Genomic DNA, 27833 nt, shown 5'->3' on the forward strand with positions numbered 1-27833 from the left:
AAACAAACAAACAAGCAAACATAAACATGATCAAAAGATACTGGAAAGTTTGTGGAATGATTTGCAGGGTCCTATTTATTTATACTCTGTTTGATTTACCCTCTTTCCTTACTTCCTTCAGGAGAATGGGGAGGGAGGGTTGCTTTTTCCCTTGCAAAGCCTGGAGACCATCAACTTATCATCTAACGTCAGGAGCCGGGAGGGGCCTGGTGCTCCGAGGCTCGGAGAGACTTAGGTAGACAGGGCCTGCTCATAGCTACTCTGTTAGGCCTTGCCCTGCTCTCCTGCTTCAGATAAGTGAAGTCAGCAGTCATTGTAACGTTGACCAGTATGAGGGACAGGAAAGAGAAAGCCAGAGTATACACCTCGTGGGAGTTGTATTCAGCGCCATTACTCTGCTCCATTGCCTCCTTTTTCTTGGTTGATCCCTCTTCCTGTCTCCTCTTTCTTTGTCCCCATCCCTTTCTCCTCATCTCCTTTTCCTCCCCTCTCCCCTCCATTCCTCGGCCTTTCTGGGGCTCTTTTATGTACACCATAGATTCCTCCTAATTTGACATTTCAAGGGCAGATCGAAGGCTCCACAGACTTTAGACGATGATAACCTTGTTTTTGTTCTCTGTCCCAAGCTGAGAACACATAGTTCAGAGTTTATCTATTAGAAGCTTTTGGGATGGCAGTAAAGGCATAGTTCAACAGGAGAGGGAGTTCAGCTGAGTCCGTGCTTTTCTGAAATCATGTGCCCATAGAATCGGGGAGCAGGGGGCTCTCATTTGTTGGTGAAGAAACCTTAGATCTTTTGGGGATCCCATCTTTCATTCTCTGTTGCTTGTTTTAGTATCTGAAACACTGAGTTGTTCAGATGCAGTTGGAATTTTCTTAGGGCCACCAACCAGCTCCCAAATAAAGACACAGGGAGGCTTTATTAATTATGAATGCTCGGCCTTAGCTTAGGCTTGTCTCACTAGCTCTTTTATCTTAATTTAACTTGTTTCTCTTCATCTATGTTTTGCCTCAGGGCTTTTTACCTTTCTTTCCTTCTGTGTGTCCTACTTTCCTGCTTCCTCCGTGTCTGGCTGGCTGGCCCCTGGAGTCTCCCTGGTGTCTCTTTTTCTTTTCTTTTTTCCGAAGCTTAGATTCCTCCCCCTCCTTACTCTCCCTGCCTGCAAGTCTGGCCTACACCTCCTCCCTCACTGTTGGCCGGTCAGCTTTTTATTAGACCAATCAGGCGCCTGAGGCAGGCAAGGTTTAAAAAAGCAGCAACACATCTTTACACAGTGGAACAAATATTCTGCAACATAAACAAATGCAGCACAACTTTACATAGTTAAACAACTATGTAAACAACACATCTTTTCATAGTTCAATATCCCGAAACATTCAGATGTGACAGCGCCATTTCTACAGTGTTGCTTGGAAATCAGTCTTCAGTCTTAATCAGTAGCACTGAGCTTGACTGACTGGAATTGGAGCCTTGGTTCACCCAGTAAGAGGTTTTGTGGTAAAGCCTCTCATTTCATAGCAAAGGCCTGATCAAGAAATCAATTGGTGAGCTCTAAAAGCTTTTTATACTCAAAAAGTAAAGAAAAATTTGAGGGTTTTCCTGCCTGCTTTCTATTTCTATGTACATTAAGTTACATAAGTGTTCTGTTAGGGTAAACTTAGAGGGAAATGAATGTGTTGGGTTCCTGGTATGTGGCAGAGAACCAGTTTTCTGACCCATATTCTTGCACCTCCTTGCTCAGGTGGCATTGTATATTTTAGTGTGTTGGGACTTTGTTATTTCTTGATGGCGGAGCCCTAGGAAGGCTTTTCTCTCCAGTTTTATCTGGTAAACTTGCTTGAGTCATGATTACTTGAATGTAATTTTCTTCCGCAGAGTACAAAGAACCATCCCAGCTTCTCTCTAGTGAAGTAATGGTTTTTCTTTCTTCCCTCTAAACATCCTTAACTGCACAAAAAAATTTAGGTCTTGGATTTGGAGATGTAGCCCATTTGGTAAAATGCTTGCCTAGCATGCACAAGTCCCTGGATTCAGTCCCCAGTGCCACAAAAACCAGTGGTGCAGGCCTGTGATCCCAGCTCCCGGGAGGCAGAGTCAAAATGATCCAGAAGGTCAAAGTCATAGCAAGTTCAAGGTCAGCCTGGGGTTCCACAACCCTGTCTCAATTTAAAAAATAGTCTTTAAAGGTCTATAAAAAAAAAAAGCTATCACAGCCTAAAAATTAGGGAGTGTATGGTATATTGATGTCATTCCTGCTTGGTATGAAGTATTAGTAATAATAAAACTCTTTCATGTAACTTTTCAATGTAGATTCTCAACTCACTTATCACATGCCCTTCATATATCTCTAAAATAAGAGGAAATTTTATTTCTCTTATTGAAGATTCCAGTTTTATCTTGAAGGCAATGCAAAGATATTTTTATTATTTCATATATCTATATCTGATTCTTTGGTTTATATATAAAACTCTTTCAACAAAATCCCAAATTATTTATAAATCCATTTTTATGGGTGCAAGAACCATACTACTAGCTCCTTATGATAAAGTGTGACAGCAGAAATCTGAAATTTCTATTCTAGAAATAGAACCTTTTTGGTGTACGGAAGTGTTTTATCATATTTCTGCCATTCTTTGACACATTTATTTTAATGGAAATAGCAGATGCATTACAAGACGATTAATTTAAGCTTTGGGAATGAGGTATGCATGTTGCCTTATAACTTAAGCTGTCCTGGAACTCACAGTGTAACCCAGACTGGCTTTGAACTTGCGATGATCCTCTGCCTCAGCTCTTTAAGAGCCATGGTTAGAAGCATGAATTACCATGCCTGCTGAAGCTTTCCAAAATGCACCAGTAAGTTCTCCAGGGATAGCTGAACTATGGACCTTGAAATATGACTTCCAGTCCGTTAGCAATAAAAGCTGATGTATTGCTGGGCCTTAGGATAACTGTGTATCATGAGCAACTCAAAAGGCTCCTAGGACGCATTAGAGGTTAAGACGATTTCTCTAGCTGTTGACTCTGTGACCTCTTCCACATGGTGTTGGATTTACAGTAGCGGCTGTCTCTGATGCAAGCTTCTTCGCCTTATTCTTTCTAGGTATTAATATTAGAGCCAACCAAAATCTACCAGCCTTCTTACCTGTCTATCAACAATGAAGTGGAGGAGAAGACAATATCTATTTGGCACGTGCTTCCTGATGACAAGGTAAACCGCAATTAAGATAAGACTTTATACCTTTCTAGTCTTGCCTCAGTAAATGTGTTAATGAAGAAGAAATAGCTTGACCATGTTTATCTTGGCATAAGTGTGTGCTGCAATATAAACATCACTAAATTTTGAGATATGAGTTTCATCAGTTAATAGGATATACTTGAAATAATTCAGATTTATACATAGTATCACCATTTTTAAGTGTGCTAAAAATTGGGATATTTCTTTGTTTTAGAAATTCATGCTGTAAACTAAGTTATGAAGTAATTCTTCAAAATTATGTGTGGTGATATTGTGTTGCCCAAAATATTGTACACCCTAATAAACTTATCTGGGGTCAGAGAACAGAACAGCCATAATATTAAACATAGAGGTTAGGCAGTGGTAGCACACGCCTTTAATCCTAGCATTCCTAAGGCAAAGATCCATCTGGATCTCTGTGAGTTCAAGGCCACACTGGAAACAGCCAGGCATAGTGACTCACACCTTTAATCCCAGAAAGTGATGGCAGAAAGCAGAAAGGTATATAAGGTGTGAAAACCAGAAACTAGAGCTGGTTAAGCTTTCAGGCTTTCGAGAAGCAGCAGTTCAGCTGAGATTCATTCTGGATGAGGACTCAGAAGCTTCCAGTCTGAGGAAACAGGATCAGCTGAGGAATTGGCAAGGTGAAGTGGCTATGGCTTGTTCTGCTTCTCTGATCTTCCAGCCTTCACCCTAATACCTGGCTCCAGGTTTGTTTTTATTAATAAGACTCTTTAAGATTCATGCTACAATTATGGCCAAGAAATAAGTTTTAAAACTTAGGTTATAAATAACATGTCTCTTAATTCTAGGAAGCCTGTTAGACTAAAGGCATTTGTAGGGGCCGCTATAGTTACCTTTGCATCTGCCTGCTTGTTTATCTAAAGAGCTGGTAATTTCAGATTAGCACTGACTCAATTGGGTCTGTGTAAAATAAGGTAGGATCGACTTCTGCTTGATTCCAGAAAGGTCTTAGACCGCCCCCGCCCCTTATATGGCTCTGGCAGCATGTGATCAGCCTTCGAGTGTTGGTAGTTCATTCAGATTTTGTTGTTCTTTGTTTTGAGACAGGGTCTCTATTTGTAGGCTAGGCTGACTTCTCAACTTAACAGTCCTCCTGCCTCAGCCTCAAGTACTGAGATTCCAGGCATGATTTTATCCGTTCCGATGCATGTACCAAAACTCTTAAAAAACAGAAAGCCTGAGGGAGGGCCTCTCCAAGCAGCAGGAGAAGGTGTAGATATGAAAGAAATCTTAGGACAAAGTTTATTTGAGGGATTTTTTTCCCCCTGTAATTGTTTCCCAAAGTAGTCTTACTTTTCTTTAAATATTATTCATTCACTTGTTCCCAGATGTTGGCTAGGCACTACTAAGCACTGTATTAAGCAGCAGGGAAAGCATGTTATACTAGATGAGTAAGACTCCGCCTCTCATGGCATTTACTTTCTCCCTTGGGAGGCAATAAACTGATGAGTGAAACCTATAGATATATGCAGAGGTGATAAGGGCAAAATAAAGCATGAACTGGGTATGAGTTTGCAATACTATTTAAGTTAATAGGCCTGAATTTGTGTAGCTTTTTATCACTGCTCTTACACAACATGGATCCCTAAACTGCACTGTCCTCATCTGCAGAAGGGGCAATAATAGTAATAATAATAATAATAATAATAATAATAATAATAATAATAATAATAAAGCAACTACAACAACATCCACCTCAAAAGACTGTTGGGAGCAGGCACTGATGCCGTGTCTATAATCCCAGGACTTGGGAGGTATAGGCAGAAAGATCATAAATTCAAGTCCACCTTCAGCTACACAGTGAATTCCAGGGCAACCTGAGCCTAATGAATCCCATTCCTCCCCACTATGAATTGTGAACAGTGTGTGACGTGATGTAGACAGAGCGCATGTCACAGAGCCCTTTACTATATATAATGAACACCACAAATACTTTAAGGTTAATAACAACAAACGCTATTAAAATGACTGCCTTTTTTTTTTTAACTATTAGGACTGACCTCTATTTTTAAAATCCCAGAATTTAACCTTGTTTCATTCTTTAAACCATACGACGGAGCTACCTCTTGGATAAGCCTACAAGATATCCATAAGTCGTGATCTTTTGTGTTATGCTCCGAGTGAGTCCTGGGCACACACAAACATTGTTATGAAAATCGCTGTATGAGTCTGTTGTGTAGCTGTGGTTCAGAATAAGTTTAATAAAGGGTGTGGGTGTACTAAATGACTCTGTGACAGTCACTGATGAAGAGTCATTATGTCCTTGACTTTATGACTAAATTGGGCTCCTAAGGATCATAGTTTTCAAAGGATGTCTCCTTGAACCCTCAGCATTTGAGTGATATTAACTGGTTGAAAATCTGGATTTCCACTCTGTGTGTCCCTCCTGATTAGTCAGAACTCACTTGCATTAATCACCATTGTCAAAAGTTCAGCAGGCCCATCCATACAACATGTCTATAATAAAGGAAGAATAACTCATGCTCTGGGGTATTTACATCAGCTGTGCTAAGCCTTTCCCAAATTTCAGTCACAGACAGACCCTATAACCTCTATCAAAACAGCAACAAGTCACCTGTCACAGAGCCAAAGGTGCCTTGTGTTTAAAATGACCAAGACAGCTACCCGGAAGCACCCACATTCTGTTTGTACTGGATATTGTAAGTTACTGTATGTCTGAATGAAGTTGGTCATGTTAAGTCTGATAAGGTATAGTGTTGTTGCAGATATGCTGAATGTCGGATAGCATGAAATCGCCGTGTGAGTGTGCACAGTGATTTATTTTCAGAAGTATGTCTGCAGCTGCTTCTAAGAAGCTTCTTTCAGAACTGTGGCCTTCTCAGATCCAGCCTGTGGGACACTGGCCCCGCTACCACGTTCGTAGGAGAGCTGTGGACTGCCTGTACTGGACTTTTATAGCTTGCCTGACAACAGGCAACTATGATAACTATGGGATTTTCACCCAACAAAACAGACCTTATACATGCTAGGACCCGCCACCATGAGCAGTATTATTATGAGGCCTAGTTTTCCAGCCTTTAATGTAGATAATCCCAAAAGGTATTATTATTGTCTTTTCTTATAGTACTAACTTATTCGTAAAGGAAACTGCCTTGATAAGAAACTTTATGGCAGCTAAGACATTCTCTACGTTCATCACTTTGTAAGGGGAGAGTGGCAGACACCCACATCAGTAACATTTCTAGTACATAAGTGAGTCCTCCCCTGGAGTGTCACCCTACACCTGTGATCAGTGTGACATTCCTGCTTCCTGACCTGTGATCAATGTGACACTCCTGCTTTCTGACCTGTGATCATGTGACACTCCTGCTTCCTGACTATAAGGACTTCTGTGGCTCATGGGACCATGCTGGGTTGTGGGGAGGACCTTTTGGACTTTTGGTCTGTGAAGGTCACTGAGGAACCATGAGTAGGACACGAGGTCTCTGGGAGGCTTCAGAAAGGACTCGGAAGTCTGGGCTTTGGTTGTGGATAGGACTAAGGAATGATCTCAGGTTGGGAGAATAGAGCAAATTCCAACAGAGGCACTGTGAACGAATGTGAGCATGGGGAGTTCAGGGGGTGAGGAGGGGCATTTTTCGGCTTACCAGGGGGATGTGGTGTCGCCGGTGGGAAATACATTGGTAGGCAGGATGGTATAAAATCACAACTTGTGGGCTGGAGAGATGGCTCAGAGGTCGAGAGCACTGACTACTCTTCCAGAAGTCCTGAGTTCAACTCCCAGCAACCACATGGTGGCTCACAACCATCCGCAATGAGATCTGGTGCCCCCTTCTGGCCTGCAGACATACATGCAAGCAGAACACTGTATACATAATAAATAAATAAATCTTTTTTTTAAAAAAAATCATAACTTGTTTCCTGAGTGAGGAAAGAGAATTTAGACACGTGCCAGTAGGAAGCAGTATGTCATTGAAGCTACTTAAAATCTAAGAGCTGGCAAGAGTGTAGCCCAGAGTGGCCAGGAACAGGATCAGAGTGGAGCTGCACCGGTGTGAAGGCTGTTGTTATCTATTGCTTCCTGGGTGACCTGGGCAGTCCACATAACTCTTCCTGTAGCCTCCATATATGGAGAAAAGACAATCATGGTACCTTATGGGGTGGTTGAGGAGAGCACGTGAGGTAGTTACCAGGAATTCTCCAGCAAGCACAGGGCTAAAGGCACAGAACATGTGTTAATAATGTCACAAGTGTATCTGTTAAGACTTGTTATACTGTGACATACGAGTTAGGGAATCCTGGGACCTGGAGGGTCACAGAAAGGACTAGTAAAGGAAAGAGCTAGAAATGAAGTCGCTAGAGAAAGCAGACTAGGACATTGGGATCCCAACTGCGGAGTGACAGGCCATTTGAAAAGGAAAAAAAAAATGTATGACTCAATCACTCATTAGGAGAAATTGAAAGGGAATAGGAAATGTTGGGAGGGCTCAAAGTCTGCAGTAGGGTGTTTACAAGGAAAAGGTGAGTTGTAGAGGAATTTCATTTTGGACCCGGGTACTTGGAGCTAATGACCTGCAAACACCTATAGAGAAAATGGAACGTAATCAACCTGACTACATGTGTGTTCTGGTCATGTTGCTTTACAGTGCCATGCTTTGCTTACAGCCCTTTAGAGTAGATGCAGGCGCGTTCTTATAATGGGGAGAGAGCACGACTGGAAGAGAGTTTCAGAGGCTTGACCAAGAAGAGCAAGGTTACCCAGGGACACTTGGATCCGAATGTGGCTAAAGGGATTAGTGATGAACGCGGCCCCGAGAGTGAGCGCAGAGCCAATCGAGTTTGGAAGACAGGAAGAGAGCAAACAGCGAGCCAGAGACTTTTGGAAACAGTTCTACTTCCAACTAGTCATTTTTGTTAGCTCTTTCAGAGAGGTTCTCTGTTCAGTGAAGTCTCTCTGGTATAAGTGTTCTTAATCTCTGTGACAGTTTTAGAGGCAACTTTTACATTGTGACGTAGCTGAGTACATGAGGAAGGGTTACTGGCTCAAGCTGTGAATTATTCCCGTGCCTATTCCCACTATTTTAAAAAATGCTGTTATTTTATGAGCATCTTGCATGCATGCATGTGCACCAGGCATGTTTCTGGTGCCCACAAAGATCAGAAGAGGATCCCGGGTCCCCTGGAACTGGAATTAGGGATAGTTGTGAGGCACCATGTAGGTTCTGGGAACCAGACCTGGGTCCTCTGCAAGTGTTCTTAACTATTAGGCCATCTCTCAAGCCTTCTCACTGTCTTCTGAGGCACACAGACTGCCCTTGTGGTTTCCCATCCTCTATAATCTTCATATTAAATTGTCCTTGTCAAAAAGTTAAGCTTTTGCAAACCAGTGCCCCTCTGGGTTGTAAGTGGATTCTATGTACACTGCACTCACTATCACCATCCATTTCTCTACCTTTTAACAACAGAAATGGTAAGACTGCAAGAAAGACAAGCAATAAAAACCTTTATTACCAATCTTAAGTCTATAATTAATAAGTCAACAACCGATTTAATTGATCTTATGGTAAGCAGGAAATGGATTATGACACAAAATGTCTCAATTTTTCTAGACATGAGAATATTGCTTTTCGTTTGTCATGTTTATTTCTTTACCTGCTCAGCATGGAATAAGCTGTTGTATTGTTTCCAGACTATACTCTTTATACTGCAATTTTCCGAAACTTTCAGACCTTGTACACCAATTCCCAGGACTCTTGGAGAGCTGCTTTACATTCGTGGGGCACAACTAATGAATCCCAGCCATGTGCGTTTCTCCCATAGATGTCTGCTGTTTAGAGTCCATACTTGAGGAAAATCTGCATGGGTACCATGGAAGAAAAACCTAGCTCCAAAGAAGCCACATGCAGGGTATTTTATGTGGTTGTTTGAAATCCCTCCCTTTTAGGGTTGGAATTTAAGCAGCCGTTGGCCTGTGTTGTGGCTCCTCAATCGCTAGTGTGGCTGGCAGGGACCCTTCCTCATTTAAGGCTACCTGCCCTCTTGCCCCCTAGCTCTAGCCAGTGGCCAGGTAGAGAGGCTATGTAAACTGTGTGAAGGAGCATTCTTACCGAATTTCAGGTAGACACTCTCGCCCATTCATGCTACGTTCAGCTATAAATCCCAAATAAAACAGCCCAAACAATAAGGACATGGTATTCCCTATCCTGAGGACTTCTGAGATGGCTTTCTGAAGGAGGAGAAGGGGCTAGGGAGAAACAGCTATTACCCCAGATAGCAATAAGGCCTGATGGAGTGTAATTATTAAATTATTATTGTCATCCTCATTGTTACTTCCTACTTCTTATTCTTGCTCTGGCTGGGGCACGGGATCCAGAATGGACCAGTTCCTAGAAAACAGTGCGGTGTGCTGGTCCAAATAGGTAGACATGGTGTGGGGTCTGCTGAGGCTAGTTAATCACTCCAACTCTACATCCTTGGACCCTTGTAATTCCCTTTGCAGCTCACCAGTGCCTCCCTGTGGTCTGAGTCCCTCTCGCCATGCAGGCAGGGCTTCTTGCAGTATAGTGGCTGCACCTGCGGCCCTGAGCTGAAGAGCGCTGTATATGAAAGGTGTCCTGGCAGGGCAGTCTGGGAGGAACCAGATATTCAGGAAGCGTTCCGCCCCTTTCCTACTGAATCAGCCCAGTCTATCCAGGAAACCCCTCCTTGGTTTCTCCCAGAGCAGGGCTATAGATAACCTGGTTTGCGGGCCTCACCTTACCTGTGTCTAAGCTTGCTGTGTTCATTGGCTGCTTTGCACACTCTCCAAGCTGGATTTGCTTTCCTCCCCACTTCCAATCCTGACCATGGTCTTGGGGAACAGCTCAGTAGCAGGCTTTAGAGGTAAGGATGCCTTCTGTGAGAGCAGTAAACAGCTCAGCAGCGAAGCCTCTGGGTTATACAGTTATTGAGACACTGACCTGAGGTTGACAGACGTTAGAAGCCACATGTCCGATTGAGAGCAGAGGCTGCAACTTTAATTTGCCTCTGCCCAGTGCTTGGTTATTTTATATGTGGCCTTCCTTTGTTCTTTAGGTACGTGTATATACACATTTTCATGTGTATGCCAGTCCATGTATGTGTGCAGGTACACACGCATGTATATGTGTGTGAAGGCTCTGCCTAGTACTTGGTTATTTTGTATGTGGCCTTTTATTTTTAACATATGTGTATATATGCATTTCCTGTGTTTACCAGTACACATGTATGTATCGGTACACACGTATGTGTGTGTATGTGTGTGTGTGTGTGTGTGTGTGTGTGTGTGTGAAGGCTGAAGGACAACCTCAGGTGGCATCCTCATGAGTGCTGTCACCTCCTTTGAGACAGGGTCTCTGAATGGCTTGGCACTCACCAGTTAGGCTAGAATGGTAGGGCAGCGGGCTTCAGGGATACTCCTGTCTCTGCCTCCACAGTGATGGGATTGCATGGGACCTGCCACTCCCTGGCATTTTTACATGGGTTCTGAGGATCAAACTTGGATCTTTGTGTTTGAAAGGTAGGTGCTCTAGTGACTCGGTCATGCCTTCGGCTCTCTACCAGGCCTTTCTACTCTGTCTTCCTTCCCTGGATCTCGTGACGGTAGAACTTGCTGTGTGCTGACTCAGCTCGAATCCCAATAAGGTGCTCGAACGTTGGCTTTTGAGTAATTTGCATCAGACTTGAGAGCATCTGTCTGCACTCCTGGTTGTATGGCCCTAGCAAAGATTTAGGAGCTGTGGATAGGAATTGTAGCTTTTCAAGTTGCTTTTGCCAAGAGAAGAGCTCTGGGCCACTTCAGAGCTGCAGAGTTGAGCGCCCCATTTCACTAGCCCAGCCAAGACCACAACCTCATAGCAGTGGGTAAGAGCTTGCTTTCCTAGTGGTTTTCTCATGCTATTAATTTTATGTCGTGGCCAAACATTTTTTTATTCCTATTATAATTTTTACTGAGGGTATAGTTAAGAAAATAATTAGGGTAGTTTTATCCTTATTAAAGGACGAGACCAGACGGGGAGACCTAAAGAATCCCAGGCAGGCTTTGTCATAGGTGTTAGCAAGACTGATGACGTTTGTCATTGTTGATGGTCACAAGATGTAAGGTCATTAGTTTGGTGGAAGAGCTTGAGACATTGTTGATTGCCTAGCGTAAGTTCAGAGCCAACCCGTGGGTCTTTTCATACACCCAGAGTTCTGTAGAAGAAGTTAACTCTAATTAGCTGTGAGACTCCTGAAGAAGGCACAATCACCTGGGTGCTTGGTAAAGGAAGTCAGTTCAATTCGGCATCTGACTGACAATTTAAAAGAGAAATTGAATCCTGTTGAGTCATTTTTACAGGACTGTCTAGCAAAGTTTAAAAAAAAAAGGGCTTGGATGTTCTGAATAATTACCCAAAACTGTGAGTTTGATGACAGAGTATCTGGCAGCCTTCTTTCATCAAGAAACATGAGTGGTTAGGATATGGACCGTGGAGTTAGCTTTTGCTAAGAGGAATAATTGAAAACCAGGGTAAAGGGCATGGCCCTCTGAACTAGCGTGCAGGTCCCATACCAGTTGGGTTAGGTAGGCCTAAGTACAAGAATCTCCCATTCATTGAGTCTTAATGTGTCAGTTCAGGAGATGTTGGGATTTCCAAACATTTGTATAGGGAAAATAATCTAAGAACAATTATCTGATCATTATTATGATATGTTTAGTCATAATTGAGAGATTAAATTTTCAGTTTTTTTTAAATACGGACTCTGTGAATCACCCATATCTGTCCATCACATAATAACCCAGTTTTTATGTTCAAACATTATTAGCATATTAAGCTTTGTATAAATTAGGTAATAATCCCTTAGAGTTGTAAAAGACACTCTGTACATGCATGTATACTCTAACACATACACACACACATACACACACACACACACACACACACACACACACACACACACATTAATTTCTGGAAAAAAAAAAAAAAGAAATACACCAATGACCAGTTCCGTTGAAAATTTTACCTGAAGTTAATTCCAGGCTGGCTGTGGTAGTACACTTCTGGAATCCCAACACTCAAGAAGCTGAGGTAAGAAGATGGCAAGTTCATGGCCAGACTGGGCTCCAGAATATGCCCCCTCTTTCAAATTCCCAAGGGAAAAGATAATTCAGAAATAATTATTTTAAAACCTTACAACAGAGACTTTATTCAGATCAGTTGGGGTTTTTTTCTCAGAAAATAAATACTGCTCAGCCTGGGGAGCCAGCACGGTCAGTGTAGCTCGACACAAATGAGAGCCGAGCTCCACTCCCAGGACCAACCTAGAAAGGGCCAGGTGACCTGCGCCTGCACTCCCAGACCTGGGGAGGTGGAGACAAGCAGATCCCTGGGGTTCAAGTGACAAGCTCCAGGCCAATGGAGAAATCACCGCCAGGTGACTGATACCAGAGGAACGATAGGTGAGGCTATCCACTGACCTCCACATGCATTTGCATATATGTGCTTGCAGACCTCACACGTGTGTACCCAAACACACAAATACATATGCACATGGAAAATAATTGGCAAGAATACAAAAAGAAAATAAACTGTTACAATCTAATTACCTCAATCAGTTTTTTTTGTTGTTGTTTTGGTTTGGGTTTTACCTAAAGGATATTAGTTACAACTGAAATTAAGGTTTACATTTAATGACAGTGACTTCCAGGTTTTTTTTGAAAGCTGTGGTCTTGAAGTAAAGGAATTATTACGTAAAACATCACCCTTGTGAGCCAAGACTGAACTGCAGGCTCCATATGATAATTTATTTCTCATGAAGAATTAGGCATCGGGAAAAATAACTGTTAATAAAATAGTAAAACTGAATTGTTTTATGACGTTATTTTCCGTGTGGACGACTTATTATTCTTACTGTTGCTCTTTTTCTCCTGTGTTCCAGAAAGGTATACATGAGTGGAACTTCAGTGCTTCCTCTATCAGGGGAGTAAGGTACGTTTCCCCGGGACATTTTGTGTATTTAGAAGACATTCTCTCCTAAAATATTCATAGCCCAGATAGGACTTTACATCATAATTTCAACTGGAAAAACATTTCAGGGATCCTTCTTTGTTGTAAAGACTCAGCCATCGGCTTCTCTGCCCCTGTTGTAAAAGAGTGCCTCCCCATCGTGGATCCTCGAACTGACCCCACGTTCATCACTCCGGGCTCAATGTGAACTGTGGCCTGGAGTCGACATGTGGCTAAAAGGGAGCCATGTGGACGTCCTCTCCAGCTGGGTGAACTTTTGGTTAAGAGTATAAGATGGTATTCTATCTTTTAGGTGACCAGGAGGTCTACAGAACAGCTCCAAGGCTATGCCCTGGATCTAGTATTGATGATGATATATGAGTAGTGAATTCATGAAATTTTTCCCCAAGGTCACTGTTGATGCAATTGTGTTTGTGAGGTCACAGTGACAAATTTCAGTTCAGTTCTAAAACCTTGTCATATTGCCAGTGGCTCAGAAAAAAAAAAAAAATGCCCTCTCCTAGGAATTAGGAATAAGGTCAGCGGTTAGAATGCGGTGTCAGCAGTTAAGTGTTTGGAACTTTATCATCTTAGAAGCCTATTCCACACCAACTCATTCAACTTTCAAGCCAAATTGTGTTTACTACTGTTTATCCCCCCCACACACACACACATACGTATAATGGGAATGGGAGACAACAGACTTCTGCAGCCTGGTTGTGCAACATCCTGTTGCTTTTGCAATAACAGTAATTGGTTTTGTTAGAGCATGAACTGGTAGAGCAGTGAGTCACCGATAATTTTAGTTTGCTTGGTAGAACTACCTGTTACCTCATGAATGATCTGAATAGGAACAAGCGAGATTATGAGTCTGACTCATGACTGTCCAATCAATACCTTCTCAAATAAAGCCTTACACTCTTAATATTTAATCCTTCAACCACTCATTAGCAAGGTACTCTGTATTTACTGCTGCCTTTTTTTTTTTTGGCAACCCATTTAGTACAGTAACTGTGCATCTCGCCTCATCGGGTCTGTTTTACAATGATTTGGCTCTTATTAATTAGGCCTGGCAGCCCTTCCTTACAGTTCTTGTAGCTCATGACGTGGGTATAGAATGCCTCCATCTGGTGACGGCTGATTTACATGTTGGGAAACTCGAGTTCTGGTCCGTGACTTCAAAGACAGCCAGCTTCTCCTGGCTTCCTCCTCTATTAAGGAAGGATGACAAGCTAAGGAGCAATCCAAGTAGGTCAGCAGTTTGCCTCGCAGCTCCTGAAAATGTGGCCCACTCAAGCCCATGGCATTTATTGAGCACCAGCTGTGTGCCAGACTGAGTCCTCTTCGGCTGAAGATGTAGAAGTGGCAAAGCCTCCTGAGTCATTCACAGTCACGTGGGAAGAGTCAACATGCACCTAACAACTGGTGACCGTGTAACGTGAGATGAGCAATGACGTGCTAGAAATACATTCAGAGAGGAGACGCACGAGGGATCCTTCCGTCTGGAGCAGAAATAGTAAAGCGAGAGAGGAAAGGGTTGCATCTGGGCCTTAGGTGATGACTGGAATCAGTTTTCAAAGATTGAAAATATAAAATCTGGGCATGCTGGCCCATGCCTGTCATCCTTGTATTCACTGGGCTAGGGCAAGAAGATCATGAGTTCAGGGTCAGTCTGGACTTTGTGGTGAGCTTGACGGCATCCTAAGGCACATAGGAAGACCGTTCTCAAAAAGCAAATGAACCTGTGCACTCCAAGAGGAAGAAGTAGCAGGTGCAAATGGCCTGAGAAGTTATGTTCATGGGCCCAATGGGGACCTTTGCTTGTTTTATTGGTAAACTTTTGTTAGACAATGGCTACAGGCTCCTTGGTATCTAAGGCTTCTGTGATCCAAGAGCGGAACTGAGTAGTTTGGCCTGTACAACCTGAAATATTTTACTATCTGGTCCACTAGAGAAAACATTGGCCAACCCCTGGCATCAACTAGCGTGCCCTAATTTACCAACTCAAAACTGTTCACATTGCTCTAAAGAGGGGTTCTCGACCTTCCTAAGGCCACAATCCTTTAATACAGTTCCTCATGTTGTGGTGACCCCCAACCATAAAATCATTTCATTGCTACTTCATAACTGTAATTTTGTTACCATTATGAATCGTAATTATCTGTGTTTGCCAATGGTCCTCGAACGACCCCTCCCCAAAGGGGTCAGTGACCCACAGGTTGAGAATCACTGCTCTAAAGTCAAGGACTTGTGAGGTCCACACCAAGTGCTGGTTCACGTTGCTCCACTCTCCTTTAAAATCTCTACAGCTAGTACAGCAACTTTGCTGCCCGAACGAACTGCCTTCCCAGCTCTGAAAACACATCCCACAGGCCCAGAGTCGCCGAGGCTAGTCAGCCAGTTGGGATGTGGGCTTCTCTTAACGCACAGGTCAGGGCTGTGCCAGGCAGGGCTCCTTTCCATGCCAAAGAAGCATGTGGCTTATATGTATTTCCAGCACCCCAAAGCAGACCTGTTCTGCAAAGATGAGTAGGAATAATATGTAATTTTAGTATTATGACCTGGGGAATATCAGTTAAGTGCTGTTTATAACTTCTTGTTATAAATGACAATGATGCCGTAGCAGGGTTGGCTCTAACGAACATTTATTTTGATTCTTCATTAGAGAGCTGTGGAAGTGCTGGTGTTGGTCTGAATAAAGTGGGGTTTTGTCTGTTTCAGTATCTCCAAGTTTGAAGAACGATGCTGTTTTCTTTACGTGCTTCACAATTCTGATGATTTCCAAATCTACTTCTGCACAGAGCTTCACTGTAAAAGGTACACATTTGCCATTCTGTGTGGAAGGGGCTGTCCTCACTAAGTAAAACAGCACATGTGGCCTCTGTGAAAAATTGGTGGTGAGGCAGGTGTGCAGCCGCTTTATTTTTAATTCTCCTTTATAAGCGTGTGGTGTTGGATTTAGGATTTCTATTTAACAAATCAAAACTTTGCTTAGTCACAGTGTATTTTACACAAATAAAACATTAGCTAAGGCGTACTGGTTAATTGTTTAATACCACACCTCATTTTTAAAATGCTTACTTATTGTAGATGAGTGCCAGATCTTCCACAAACAGATCATTTAGCATGAACTCACTACTGTCTGCAATGGACACTCTTACCCCTACTGCCTAGCAGAGCTACCTGGTAAGCAGTAAATAAGTACCTGAGCCCCACTCCAGACTAATTATACTGGATTCTTTGGTGGGCACATATCCTAGGATCTGGTCTATACCGGTAGAAGAGATAACCCAAAAATCTATGAACATATTCTCCCTGATATATTTCCCTTACTTAGTTAAATATTTCATATTAGAACACAGTGATGGGCAATAAGGTAGAAGAGAAATAAATGATCACTTAGAAGCCAAAATGTAGGCAAAAGCCAGTCTGGACTTAAATTTTATTGAGGGTTGTTCTTTTTTCAAATACTCGCACTAATAAATGACTGATATGCTAATTCAGTAAACAGTAATTTGCTTTTATCTTGATGCTCATCATGACATCAGTTTTAATCTTTAGTGAAATCTTATTAGATAGGTATAATTTCCATCTTCTATAAATGAAGAAGAATAGATTTTTTTTTGAGAGGTAACTACCTTAAAATCATATAACCATTAAGGATAAAATTGAGGAATTGACCCAGGCACAGGTGAATTCGAATCCATGCTCCTGTTGTATACAGTGGACTGCTATCCCACTGTGTTACATTCTGTTACGATGGTCATAGTGAATAGTTTCCACTAATGGCAGCTGTGTGTCTTCATCTCAGGCTCTCAGGTTTAACTGTAAAGCCATTTTAAAAAGTTCTTCTCCTTTCTTTTCCCTCTTAATTGACCTTACTTTTGTTTCTAACTTTTTTTTTGTTTTTAATATTCAGTCTTACTCAGAGTCTACTCTTATTCCAATCAATCATGGGATCTTGTCTTGTTTTGTTTTCATGCCATAGACCTCCAAGAAATGTGCAATGGGAATGGAGGATAAGAATTGGGGGAGGGGGGGAAACATGATCAAAATATATTGTATGAAAAAACTGTTCTCAATAATAAAAGAAATTAGGCACAAGTAAGCTCTGTAAACTGCTGCAAACTCCAAAATAGCCCTTGTTCATTGGTTCCCATTAGGCAGAAGAGTTCTTGGCCCTAGATGTTCAATGAGTATTTGTTGAGTGGGTGGATACATGAGTGGATGGACAGATAAAATGAGGTACAGAAATAGGTAAAGTCATCACATGATAGCCTGCTCTGCCCTGTAGCTAGAGTTTTCCTGCCTGACCCACAGTCAGGACAAATCTCTCTCACCCACCAGTCCCACAGCCGCTCAAACCCAACCAAGCAAACACACAGAGACGTATATTGCTTACAAACTGTATGGCTGTGGCCGGCTTCTTGCTAACTGTTCTTATTTCTTAAATTAACCCATATCTATTAGTCTATAAGTTGCCACTTGGCTCGTGGCTTACCGGTACCTTACATCTCGCTTTTCATGGCGGCAGCTGGCGGCGTCTCTCTGACTCAGCCTTCCACTTCCCAGAATTCTCTTCTCTCCTTGTCCCGCCTATACTTCCTGCCTGGCTACTGACCAATCAGTGTTTTATTTATTAACCAATCAGAGCAACACATTTAACATACAGAACATCCCACAGCACTGCCCGTGTGCTTAGCCTTGCATGTAGCATGCCCTGCCTATGAAGCCAGCAGCCCATGTATACAGTGTGCCCCTTAATTCATATGTGAACCACTGACCTCAACTTTGCTTAGAGGGTAGGGGACAAATTTATTCCTCACTTACATTGCTTGGCTGTAGCTTGAGTTTTCCTGCCTGGCCCACAGTCAGGACAAATCTCTCTCACCTGCCAGCCCCACAGCCTCTCAAACCCGACCAAGTAAACACAGAGACTTATATTGGTTACAAACTGTATGGCCATGGCAGGCTTCTTGCTAACTGTTCTTACAGCTTAAATTAATCCATTTCTATAAATCTATACCTTGCCATGTGGCTCGTGGCTTACCGGCATCTTCACATGCTGTTTCTCATCATGGCGGCTGGCAGTGTCTCTCTGACTCAGCCTTCCACTTCCCAGCTTTATTCTCCTCCTTATCCCGCCTATACTTCCTGCCTAGCCAATGGCCAATCAGTGTTTTATTTATTGACTAATCAGAGCAACACATTTGCCATACAAAACATCCCACAGCACTTGGCTCTGAAACTGACTTCAGAAATAAAATCTTAACAAGCATTTTAAAATGTCACCAAAAGAGCGGTGGCTTCCTGGGGGGTGGTGGTGCACACCTTAATCCCAGAACTCGAGTGGCAGACGCAGGAGGATCTCTGAGTTTGATGCCAACCGATAGAGCAAGTTCCAGGACAGACGGGGCTACACAGAGAAACTGTCTTGAAAGCAAAACAAGCAAACAAAAAACAACAACAAAAAAAGGAAGGAAAAACAGAGAGAAGACTCTGTCACCAAAGCAGAGATAAGCCAGTCTGCCTAGTTCACATCCGTGTCTCAGACTGTATTTATAGGACCTGTATGTATAATACTGAAGTGCCTAGGCAGAAGATATAGTAACTGAGATCAAACTTACAGACACTAGACACTCTGAAATATCCAGATACATCTATTTTGGTTTGGTTTGGTTTGGTTTTAACAACAATAGCATCAACAAAGCAACAGTAATGCTAAGGAATGCAGTGGTCTTTGCAAGTATTGGTCTAAGTATCTTCCCAGCCTTTGAAATGGGCATATCCCCTGCTTTGCAATTGAGCACCCGGAGGAGTGGAAGAGCTTGCCTAAGGTCACATAGCAACTTGTCATTTTGATCTGATAGCCAAGTCCACATTCTCAGCATTTCTATGACTTTGTCTAGCCTCAGTGTTCCAGGTCCATGTTACATTTACTACTATTTGCAGTCAGAAATTCGACAAAAATCCTACCAATCTGAGATTTCTTTTTTGCGCTCCTACCCCTACACCCCACAGCCCCCTAAAACACACAGACTGATCCTGATGGTTAATTTGCCTAAAGCCTCTTGGTTCTTGATTTCTGCTCTGAAGTCGATTTGGGATCTATTTACTTACAATGGCTAGGCTGAAGGCCTTTCCAGTTTAGAGAACCGAGAGTGTGATACTCATTCATCAGATTCCATCTGAGGCTAGCCCCGTGGGGCAATTCCACTTCCTGTTGCTTTGTTGCTTCTTCCTTTTGCTCCTCAGCAGGGTGATCAACCAACACACTGATCTGTGCTGGGCTGCCAGTTAGATACAGGTATCGTAGTCACGAAGATACATGGACTGTTCGGTACTTCTTTATAAACAGGGCTTGTGTTCCACGACTACTCCATTCCATTGACTGATATATAAGTTCTGAGCACGCTGGAGACAGGCCGGGCTGAGGGAGGATGTTTGATGGGTTTAGTGCCCCAAATAATTTTTCCACCTAAGATATTGTCAGCTTATGATGGGTTTCCTGAGCGAAGTAAAGAAGCATGTGCATTTAACATTGCGTGTACGATGAATACCAACTCTCGTTGTAGGTTTTTTGAAATGGTGAATACCATCACCGAAGAGAAGGGCAGAGGCACAGAGGAAGGGGACTGTGAAGGTGACTCCCTGGAGGTAATGACTGGAGTAAACATGCATTTTACATGTTTACAAATGAGCAATTGAAAGCTGACTTCAAGAGGGATGGGGATAGATGATGGATGAGGGATGGGGAGGGAATGTGGGGGAGGGATAAGGGATGGGAAGATATGAGGGATGAGGTTCATCACTAAATGATGATGGGAAGCATGGAGACACTTGATCAGAGTCTAAATTTTCCTTTAATAAGAGGAGCTGGAGAGATGGCTTAGTGATTCGAGGCATCTTGCTCTTCCAGAGGACCTGTGTTCAGTTCCCATGTCCAGCATCTCACAACTGCCTGTAACACCAGTTCCCAGAGATCCCAAGCCACCCTCTGGCCCCTGCAGACACTGGCACACATATGACATTCACTCATACAGAAATGCTCACTTACACATAAATAAAAAGAATAGTAATAAAGCTTTTAAAATAGCTTAAAAGCAAACACTGGTCACTTCCTCCTCACAGGAACTGAGCTGTCGTATTTTACTTTCCTGATAGTGACTAACTGTGCCTTGGCTATGAAGGAGTTAACTGACCTCAAAGCATGGGCCACAGAACCCTTACTTCTTTTTAAATAGTCTCCTCTTGGCTCTGTTCAAATCCAACAAAAACACTCACTGAAGATTCCAGATGATGAAATCTCTTACCACTTTCTATACATGTTCGGCCTTGAACTCACTATGTAGCCAAGGCTACCTTGAATTCCAGATCCTCTTGCCTCTACTTCCTAAATGCTGGGATTACAGGTGTGTGGCGCTGCCACCATCTTGAAATTTACATGTTAAGTAACGTTAACATTGAAACTGAAGAAAAATAATAAGACGAAACTATAAACTAAAACCTATGATCAGTATATATACTTTTTAGATCATTTTGATAATTTCATCCCATTCACTGAACTTAAAAAAATAAACTGTTACTCAGTAACAGTTGAAAGAAAATTTTAATTGGCTAACTAACCATTAATGCTATCTGTGGTTAGATTTTATGATTATCTAATGGTTGTATAAATTTTATATTGATAAAGAAGCCCTATGCCTCTTGAAGCTATACAAAGATGATACGTCTGATCTTGAAAAAATAGTTTTTCAATGTATTAGCCTGCTGGTCATAGAAGTACTAGATAATGATACTTATTTGTATGTCTTTTGCATTCTGTACTTTTAGATTTTTGGATCAAAGGAGTGTATTGGAACTAGATCTCTCAAGCCCTATTTTAGTGTTCTTTTGACCCTTACCATCTGTTTTATTTGTGTTAGATTTACTATCACTTGATGCAAAGCAACTGTCAGGGTAAAATTAATGAGAATGATCACCAAAGTAAAACTCTGAAGGGGTAGACAGGAAAATTCATAAAATAGTTTGCAATGCCACACGTTGCTGACTTTTCTATTTTTTGAAACTAGCAACATTTACCTTTTATTTCATTTTTTTTCCTTTGAGGAACTAAATATATTTCAACAAAAATATGTATGTATTGTAACCAGGCTACAGTTACCATAGTTAGACAGGGTTGCTTTGTGATTGATTAAACCACCAGTTTGGGGAGTAGGAACTAATTTCACTGTATTCACCACATAGCCTAGGTTTAATTACCTTAGATTTGTGATTAATTTGTCTACCCTTGTCTTTTGTTGTGTAAAAGAGAAGCAGATCACGTTGCAAAGAACTCTGTTCAGTACTAGCATATGGGGTAGGTGTTAGGAAAGGCCCTTCCTGACTGGGCAAGCCTATCAAAAGCACCATGACCCATTAAATAAGGAGTGGGATACTAATGTTTCTTCCTAGGAACATCTAGAGGGTTCTGCTAAATCAGCTGACCTATCAAAAACTAGCATGCATGTGTGATGATGCTCTGACTCATCACAACTCTCCCAATGCACCCTTCTCCACTAAGCCTGGGCATGCCAAGCTTTTGCAGTAGAAAACACTCTTATAGGTCTGTCCCTTGAGTCTCATTGGAATAATTTAAATTCTTTGGCAGAGAATGATTTCTAGGATATTCTCAATGGGCTTTTCAGCCTTGCCCAAGAATTCAAACATCTTTTGTTTTGAGAGTTTGGACTCAGTTTACCATTGTACCTCTTTCCATCACAGTTGTGCCATTAGCATAGCATTCATGAATGGTTAAGAGTCCTCTTCTGGGCTGAAGGATGCTGAGAGCCACCTGGGTTCTTCCTCTCAGTGTCCTTTCTTAGCCATGGCTACATATCATTCAGCCTTAACTTACATTTTTGTATAGTATATAACCTTCCAATATACATACTTGACGATATTTCTTAAATAATTTTGACATTTCCTATTTAAATGGTTTTATTAGCATGCTGCTTTGTTAAAATGAATTCCTTCACTTCCTGACCACAGACTTCAAGCTTCAGACTTCAAACTTCAGCCCGTGTATGAAAAAACAATAATTCCTTTTTTTCTCAACCTCTATCCTGTATAAGAAGAATTTTATTAGAGATTCTTTAAACAATGGTTGAGATTTGTATGCACAAATTACTTTGTCTTTACTTCAACTGGAATTCAATCATTCATAAAGCCTTTGGCTGCCTTAACCCAACAAATTGAAAATGTTCAAGAAGATGGCTGACCAGGAGATGCTCCTTAATAGTTTTGGGTTTGTTTTTTTTTTTTTTTTTTGATTTTTGGTTTTTGTTTTTTGATTTTTCAAGACAGGGTTTCTCTGTGTAGCTTTGTGCCTTTCCTGGAACTCACTCTGTAGCCCAGGTTGGCCTCAAACTCACAGAGATCCACCTGCCTCTGCCTCCCGAGTGCTGGCTGGGATTAAAGGCGTGCGCCACCACCACCCGGCTCTGATTTCAGTAACAAATGGTGGTATGGGTATAGCCTCCTTTGGCTAGGGACCAGACTTCTCCTGTTCAGAGAGTCAAATCTAGTCCCATGAGATCTCTGAACTGGAGACAAGAGCCCTGAGTTCTGGTTCTAATTTTTGCCAGTAATCAGCCTTGTTTTATACCCCTGCTTGTCTAAGATAATCCCATCCCTTAGCATTGAACAAGAAGATCTTGACTGTCTTTTCTCAGCTTTAAGGTTTGAAATAATTGTCCAGATTCGTACGAACTGTACAACTCTTTCAAAGATAGCATGATGCCATGTCTCAGAGGACCTTTCTATCTTTACACAACAATATTTCCTTTTGATTCAGGGCCATGCGTTTTGACTCAAGGCTGTGTTTTTTATGGAAGGGTTATGAGCTCATATCCTTAGTAATTTAATGTGTTGGTTTACAGTGAAGTCTTTAGGCGGTTGAGTAGAGCTGGCGTTAAGGTTCTAGTACGTACTGCCTACAATCCCCGTGTTGTACTTCTTGCCTTCTAATACATCCTGCAGAGTGACAGCGCCTGCCCCATAATCTGGTCCAGATACCCAAGAGCAGCCCCGCCCCGGCCGCTTACCCTTCCCTCTTTGCCTTCCCGCTTCTCATCGTCAGAGACTTCCAGTTCAGACTTAATCTTGGGGCTCTCCAAGTGAAACACGTTTTTGCTGCTCTTTGCAGAAGGAGTGCATGCATTGTGTTTCTTGTTGCTGTGCCCAAACACCCGACAAGAAACAACTTAAGGGAAGGGGTTCTAGGGGATGGAGTCCATTGGGGTGTACAGTTGGGTTTTTTTGAGGGGTGGGGCATACAATTCTAGGGGATGCAGTCCATTCTGACGAGGAAGACAGGGCAGTGGGAGCAAGGGGCAGAGAGTAGACAGGAAGTGGTGATGGACTACCCCAGGAAGTGGTGATCAGTGATCAAACCTCAAGTTCTGCTGCACTGACCTACTTCCTCCAGCAAAGTTACAGAAGGTTCCACAATCCTGCAAGAGCAATCCTATGAGCCAGGGACCAAGTGTTCAAACAGATGAGCCCATGGGGATAATTTCATGTTCAAACCCAACGAGGAGGTCTCTGTGTCACGCGATGTCCCTAACTCTCTCTTACATAGCTTCTCTGACCACCCTGTGGCCTAGCAGTGCCATAAGCTTCCCAGTGGCTGGACTTGATGAGGGTTGCAGCTGTCTTGTTGGAAACCATCTCTTTCTGGCATGTTTCTTTTTAAATTATTTTTAAACTCTCCCGCTTCTCACTTGGCTCTGTTTCCATTGCATTTTTACCTGCTTTTCGGCCCTGACTTTGCCCACTGTATTATGTATCATTCAGCAGTGTGCCCTGGAGTGTTAAAAGCTAACACAAGACCCCCCCCCCCTCATGCACACACGCGCGCGCACCAGTGCGTCTTTAGACCTCTCTTTTACCCATCAACTGGCACAGGCCCGAGGCGTCAGAACAGCATACTCTGTGAACTTGTCTCTCCATCGTCCCCAGTGAACATGAAGAAAAGTTGGCCACTTGTAGGTGGAGCGGGGACAAGCTCCATGAAAGAACGCTTTCCTTTGCCTCGGACACCTGCACGGTGATGAAAGAGCTTACCATTCCTCTTTCTGTTGACTTGCCTCACAAACACTGGTCAACAGAGACTTTAAATCGATTTCGAATGATTGTGTGACAAACTGGTTTGTTTCCTTTATGATCCCATTTCTCTTTTTGTACCTATCTAAATGTTTACAGTTAGGTATCTGGAAAAAAAAATATCCCTTAAAGTGTTGTTGAGATGTGGTGTAAGATCAACATCAGCTTGCTATTTATTCATTCTGTTGATCTTTTTCCTCTACCAGTTTGGGTTCTGTACCTGGGGGCCTGCACATTAGCTGATGAAAGGCAAGGTAACAGAAGACACAAGCTTTAATGGTGATCAATGGACGAGATGGAACATACCCAGAAGTGACTCTCTAGACAGCTAGAGTTAGTTGTTGACGTCCATCTTGGAAGGAGGGCTAGGACTTCAAGGGAAAAAGCACAGTGAAACACAGATGGAACACACTGAACGTTTGGACAATTTTGTTTATGCAGTTTCTCGTGTACGTGGGATGCTTTGTCTCCCTTTGAGGGAAACTGTAAGAGCTGTTTTTAAAAAGAGGTTTGCCGTGTCAGCAGAACCTCACCCCACCCTTCCCACCCCCTGTCCCATAGCTGCTCTTTGCTTCAATATTTTAGTCCAAAATAATCTTCATCTACATTGTCATGACCAAGTGGATCCCATTAATCCAGTCAGAAAATTTTGGTCCCCTACTATTCAGTTGATTCCAGGGATTCAGCGGTGACTGCAACAGAAATTGATCCCCGCTGTCTTTAAGCCAGTGTTTCAGGGAGAAAAAGACAACACCATGAATGAATATAATGTACAGGATGGTAGTGCTCAGTGTTAAGGGGCAAAGAGCAGAGGACTTGGGGAATTACAACGTGTGAGGGGTGCAGTTTTACACAGGGAGATAAGGAAGTTTCTTCAAAAATAGCTTCTTGGGTTGAGAGTGTAGCTTGTGGGTAGAGCACTTGCCTGACATGGGGGAGGCCCTGAGTTTTGTCCCTTACCTGGTTGTAATTCAGTGAGGAGCTGAGAGAGGCAAGAAGTGTTCTACAAGATGTTGGTACCTACTGTATTTGACATTCTGTTAATGCTATTGATGGTTATTCATGTATTTTCATGGTTATTAAGGAGACAGTATACCTGATAACTAATAAAAAAAAGCTTCTAAGATCCATGAGGTGACTGCTTACATGATGTGATGAAGTTTCAGAGGAAAGTGCGTGGATTTTAAAAAGGTGGTCCTTTCCCTGTAGGTCCCATGCCAGTGCAAGGACTGGGGGAATCAGCGATCTGTTATCATTCACATCCTCTATGCCAGCTCTATTCCCATCCCAGTTTAGATTGTTCTGGACAGTCAACAAGAAAAAGAATGATTCTACGTGGATTCCCACTGTTGCTTTGAAACGCAGCTGCTGTCTCCCTTAGCAACAACCTGACTTGCTAACCTATTGCCATAGAAATAGAATACAAAATTTACAAGCAGTGTAATCCTGCCTTTAAAAGACTCTCCTGCTTTCCCCCACCCACTTTTTTCTTTCCATATTTGTCATTTAACAAGATGCTTAGATTATCCCTGATGTTTGCTTCAGGTCCTCCAGTCTCACATCCCTTCTCTCAGGCAGATTTCCCTGGACAGGACATCCTTCATCCCTAGATTAAGCACCTACATAGGAGTATTGTCTAATATAGCTCTGAGCGCTTACAGTGGATGCTCAACGTTGCCATCAATCATCTGACCCCTCCTTGCCCTAATGGGTACCCAGCCCCCATTCTGTGCTCTCTTTTCTGTCCATCACGTAGATAATTCCCTGTCCATACACAACAGCCAGCTTCCCATCTCAGCTCCCTTTCAGAATTGCCTTTTCGATTTATGTCTTTATTTTGTACGAATAGAAAAATAAGTAATAAAGCATCAAAACAGCAAGTGCCATTGAGGTCGTTTATTTTAATCTTACTGTTTTTATTACAAGATGTGATTTTTATTTATGACGGCTTTTTTTTTCCAGTAGGACATGCTTTAACAAAAATAGTCTTTGTATGCTTAGGTTCCTGAGAGAAACTCAAAGTCGACTAGTACCATCAACATATATATTCTTCTGTAGGCTAAATCAGTATCCCTGTGGCAAATACACTTGCAACCAAAACTGAACTAATATTGAACCTTTCCCCCCACCCCTGACAAGGTCTCACAGCCCAAGCTAGCCTCAGATTATAGTCAAGACTGCTCGTGAACTTCTGACCCTCTCGTTTCTACCTCCCAACCTGATACTGAATCCAAATGACTTGCCACCTGGTTTTCAAAGTTCTTACTATAGCCTAACTTAATTACCAAGCAGCTAGTTACTGAGCGCCCACCGCTGGCCAAGTAACTCTTAGATGAGCCATGAGGATGCGAACAGTTGGGAAGACAGGGTCAATGGGGAGTGAGCAGAGGGCTCAAAGGGCTCCTTGGTAGAGGGCTTGCCTGGCATGCACCCCACCTTGGGTTCAGTCCCTAACAAAACAGTGACAACAGTGAGCAAATGGGAGAGCAGGAAGCTGTGGAAGCACCCCAGGCCATCTTGAGAAGTCAATGAACGGTTGAGGAGCTTGGGCCCGCAGCTCGAGGTAGAATTTTGTAGGTGGGAAAAGCCGCTTCTGGAGTCATCCCCACTGGAGGAGACTGAGGAGAAAAGTCAGGAAATAGGTAGTAAGTGGCCTGAAGGATGCTCATGCTGTGCCAAGGAGTTTGCGTCTAACCCTGAAAACAACCAGGAGCCAAGAAGGCAGAACTGGCAATCCTAACGTGGAAGGTCACTTTGGAACTTGGGATGGTTCAAAAGTTCAGAGACATCTTCCTAGGGAAAACTTATTAGAGAAGAAAGCAACAAGGGTGTGGGGGACAGGGACTAGTGGAGACTTTAAGATAAGGCTTGCCCTGAGGCACCAGCATCAGGACAAAGATGTACCCTGGCACTGTGAGTCTGCACAGAGGAAACTTCATAGTATTTGTCAATGGCTTTGATGTAGGGAGTAAGGGAAGGAAAGATTGGAGTCTGAAAGGTCAAGGTTACCAGACATGTGTTTGAAAAGGTGAGGGGGTGTTAAGTGGGAACAGACAACACACTGGAACATCGTTAGGATGCTAGTGTTGAAAACAAAATCAATACGCCTTTTTAAGCTCTATGTAATAGGGTTCCCTGTAGCAGGGTGTCTTAGTTACTGTTCTGTTGCTGTGAAGAAATACTACAACAAACGCAAATCCTATAAAAGAAAGCATTTAATCGGGGGCTTGCCTACAGTTTTAGAAGGGTACTCTGTGACCATCATGGCGGGAAGCAGAGAGGCATGGTGCTAGAGCAGTAGCTAAGAGATTTACATCCTCATCTGCAAGCATGGTCATGTGTAAATTGATGTGATCATATAGGCTTCTTCTAGGTGAGGAAGGTGATTTCAATGTCTTTTGTTTGTTTGTTTGTTTAAGTTTTGAAGCCCTATAATAATACAAAGTGTTAATGGTTCTCA

The 27833-nt window shown here is 42.6% G+C and overlaps 1 protein-coding gene across 1 annotated transcript in view; it reads left to right on the top strand.

The window, feature by feature from the left end:
* Map3k5 (mitogen-activated protein kinase kinase kinase 5) overlaps positions 1-27833 on the top strand; it is a 217786-nt gene that overhangs the window by 135717 nt on the left and 54236 nt on the right. The window contains exons 11-14 of the mRNA XM_052751136.1: positions 3105-3212; positions 13161-13210; positions 15950-16045; positions 19804-19885. Coding sequence (XP_052607096.1) covers positions 3105-3212; positions 13161-13210; positions 15950-16045; positions 19804-19885 — 336 coding nt within the window. The remainder of the gene's footprint in view (positions 1-3104; positions 3213-13160; positions 13211-15949; positions 16046-19803; positions 19886-27833) is intronic.

Source organism: Peromyscus californicus, unplaced genomic scaffold (assembly GCF_007827085.1).
Source record: "Peromyscus californicus insignis strain IS unplaced genomic scaffold, ASM782708v3 Scaffold_22__1_contigs__length_63687245, whole genome shotgun sequence".
NCBI lineage: Eukaryota > Metazoa > Chordata > Mammalia > Rodentia > Cricetidae > Peromyscus > Peromyscus californicus.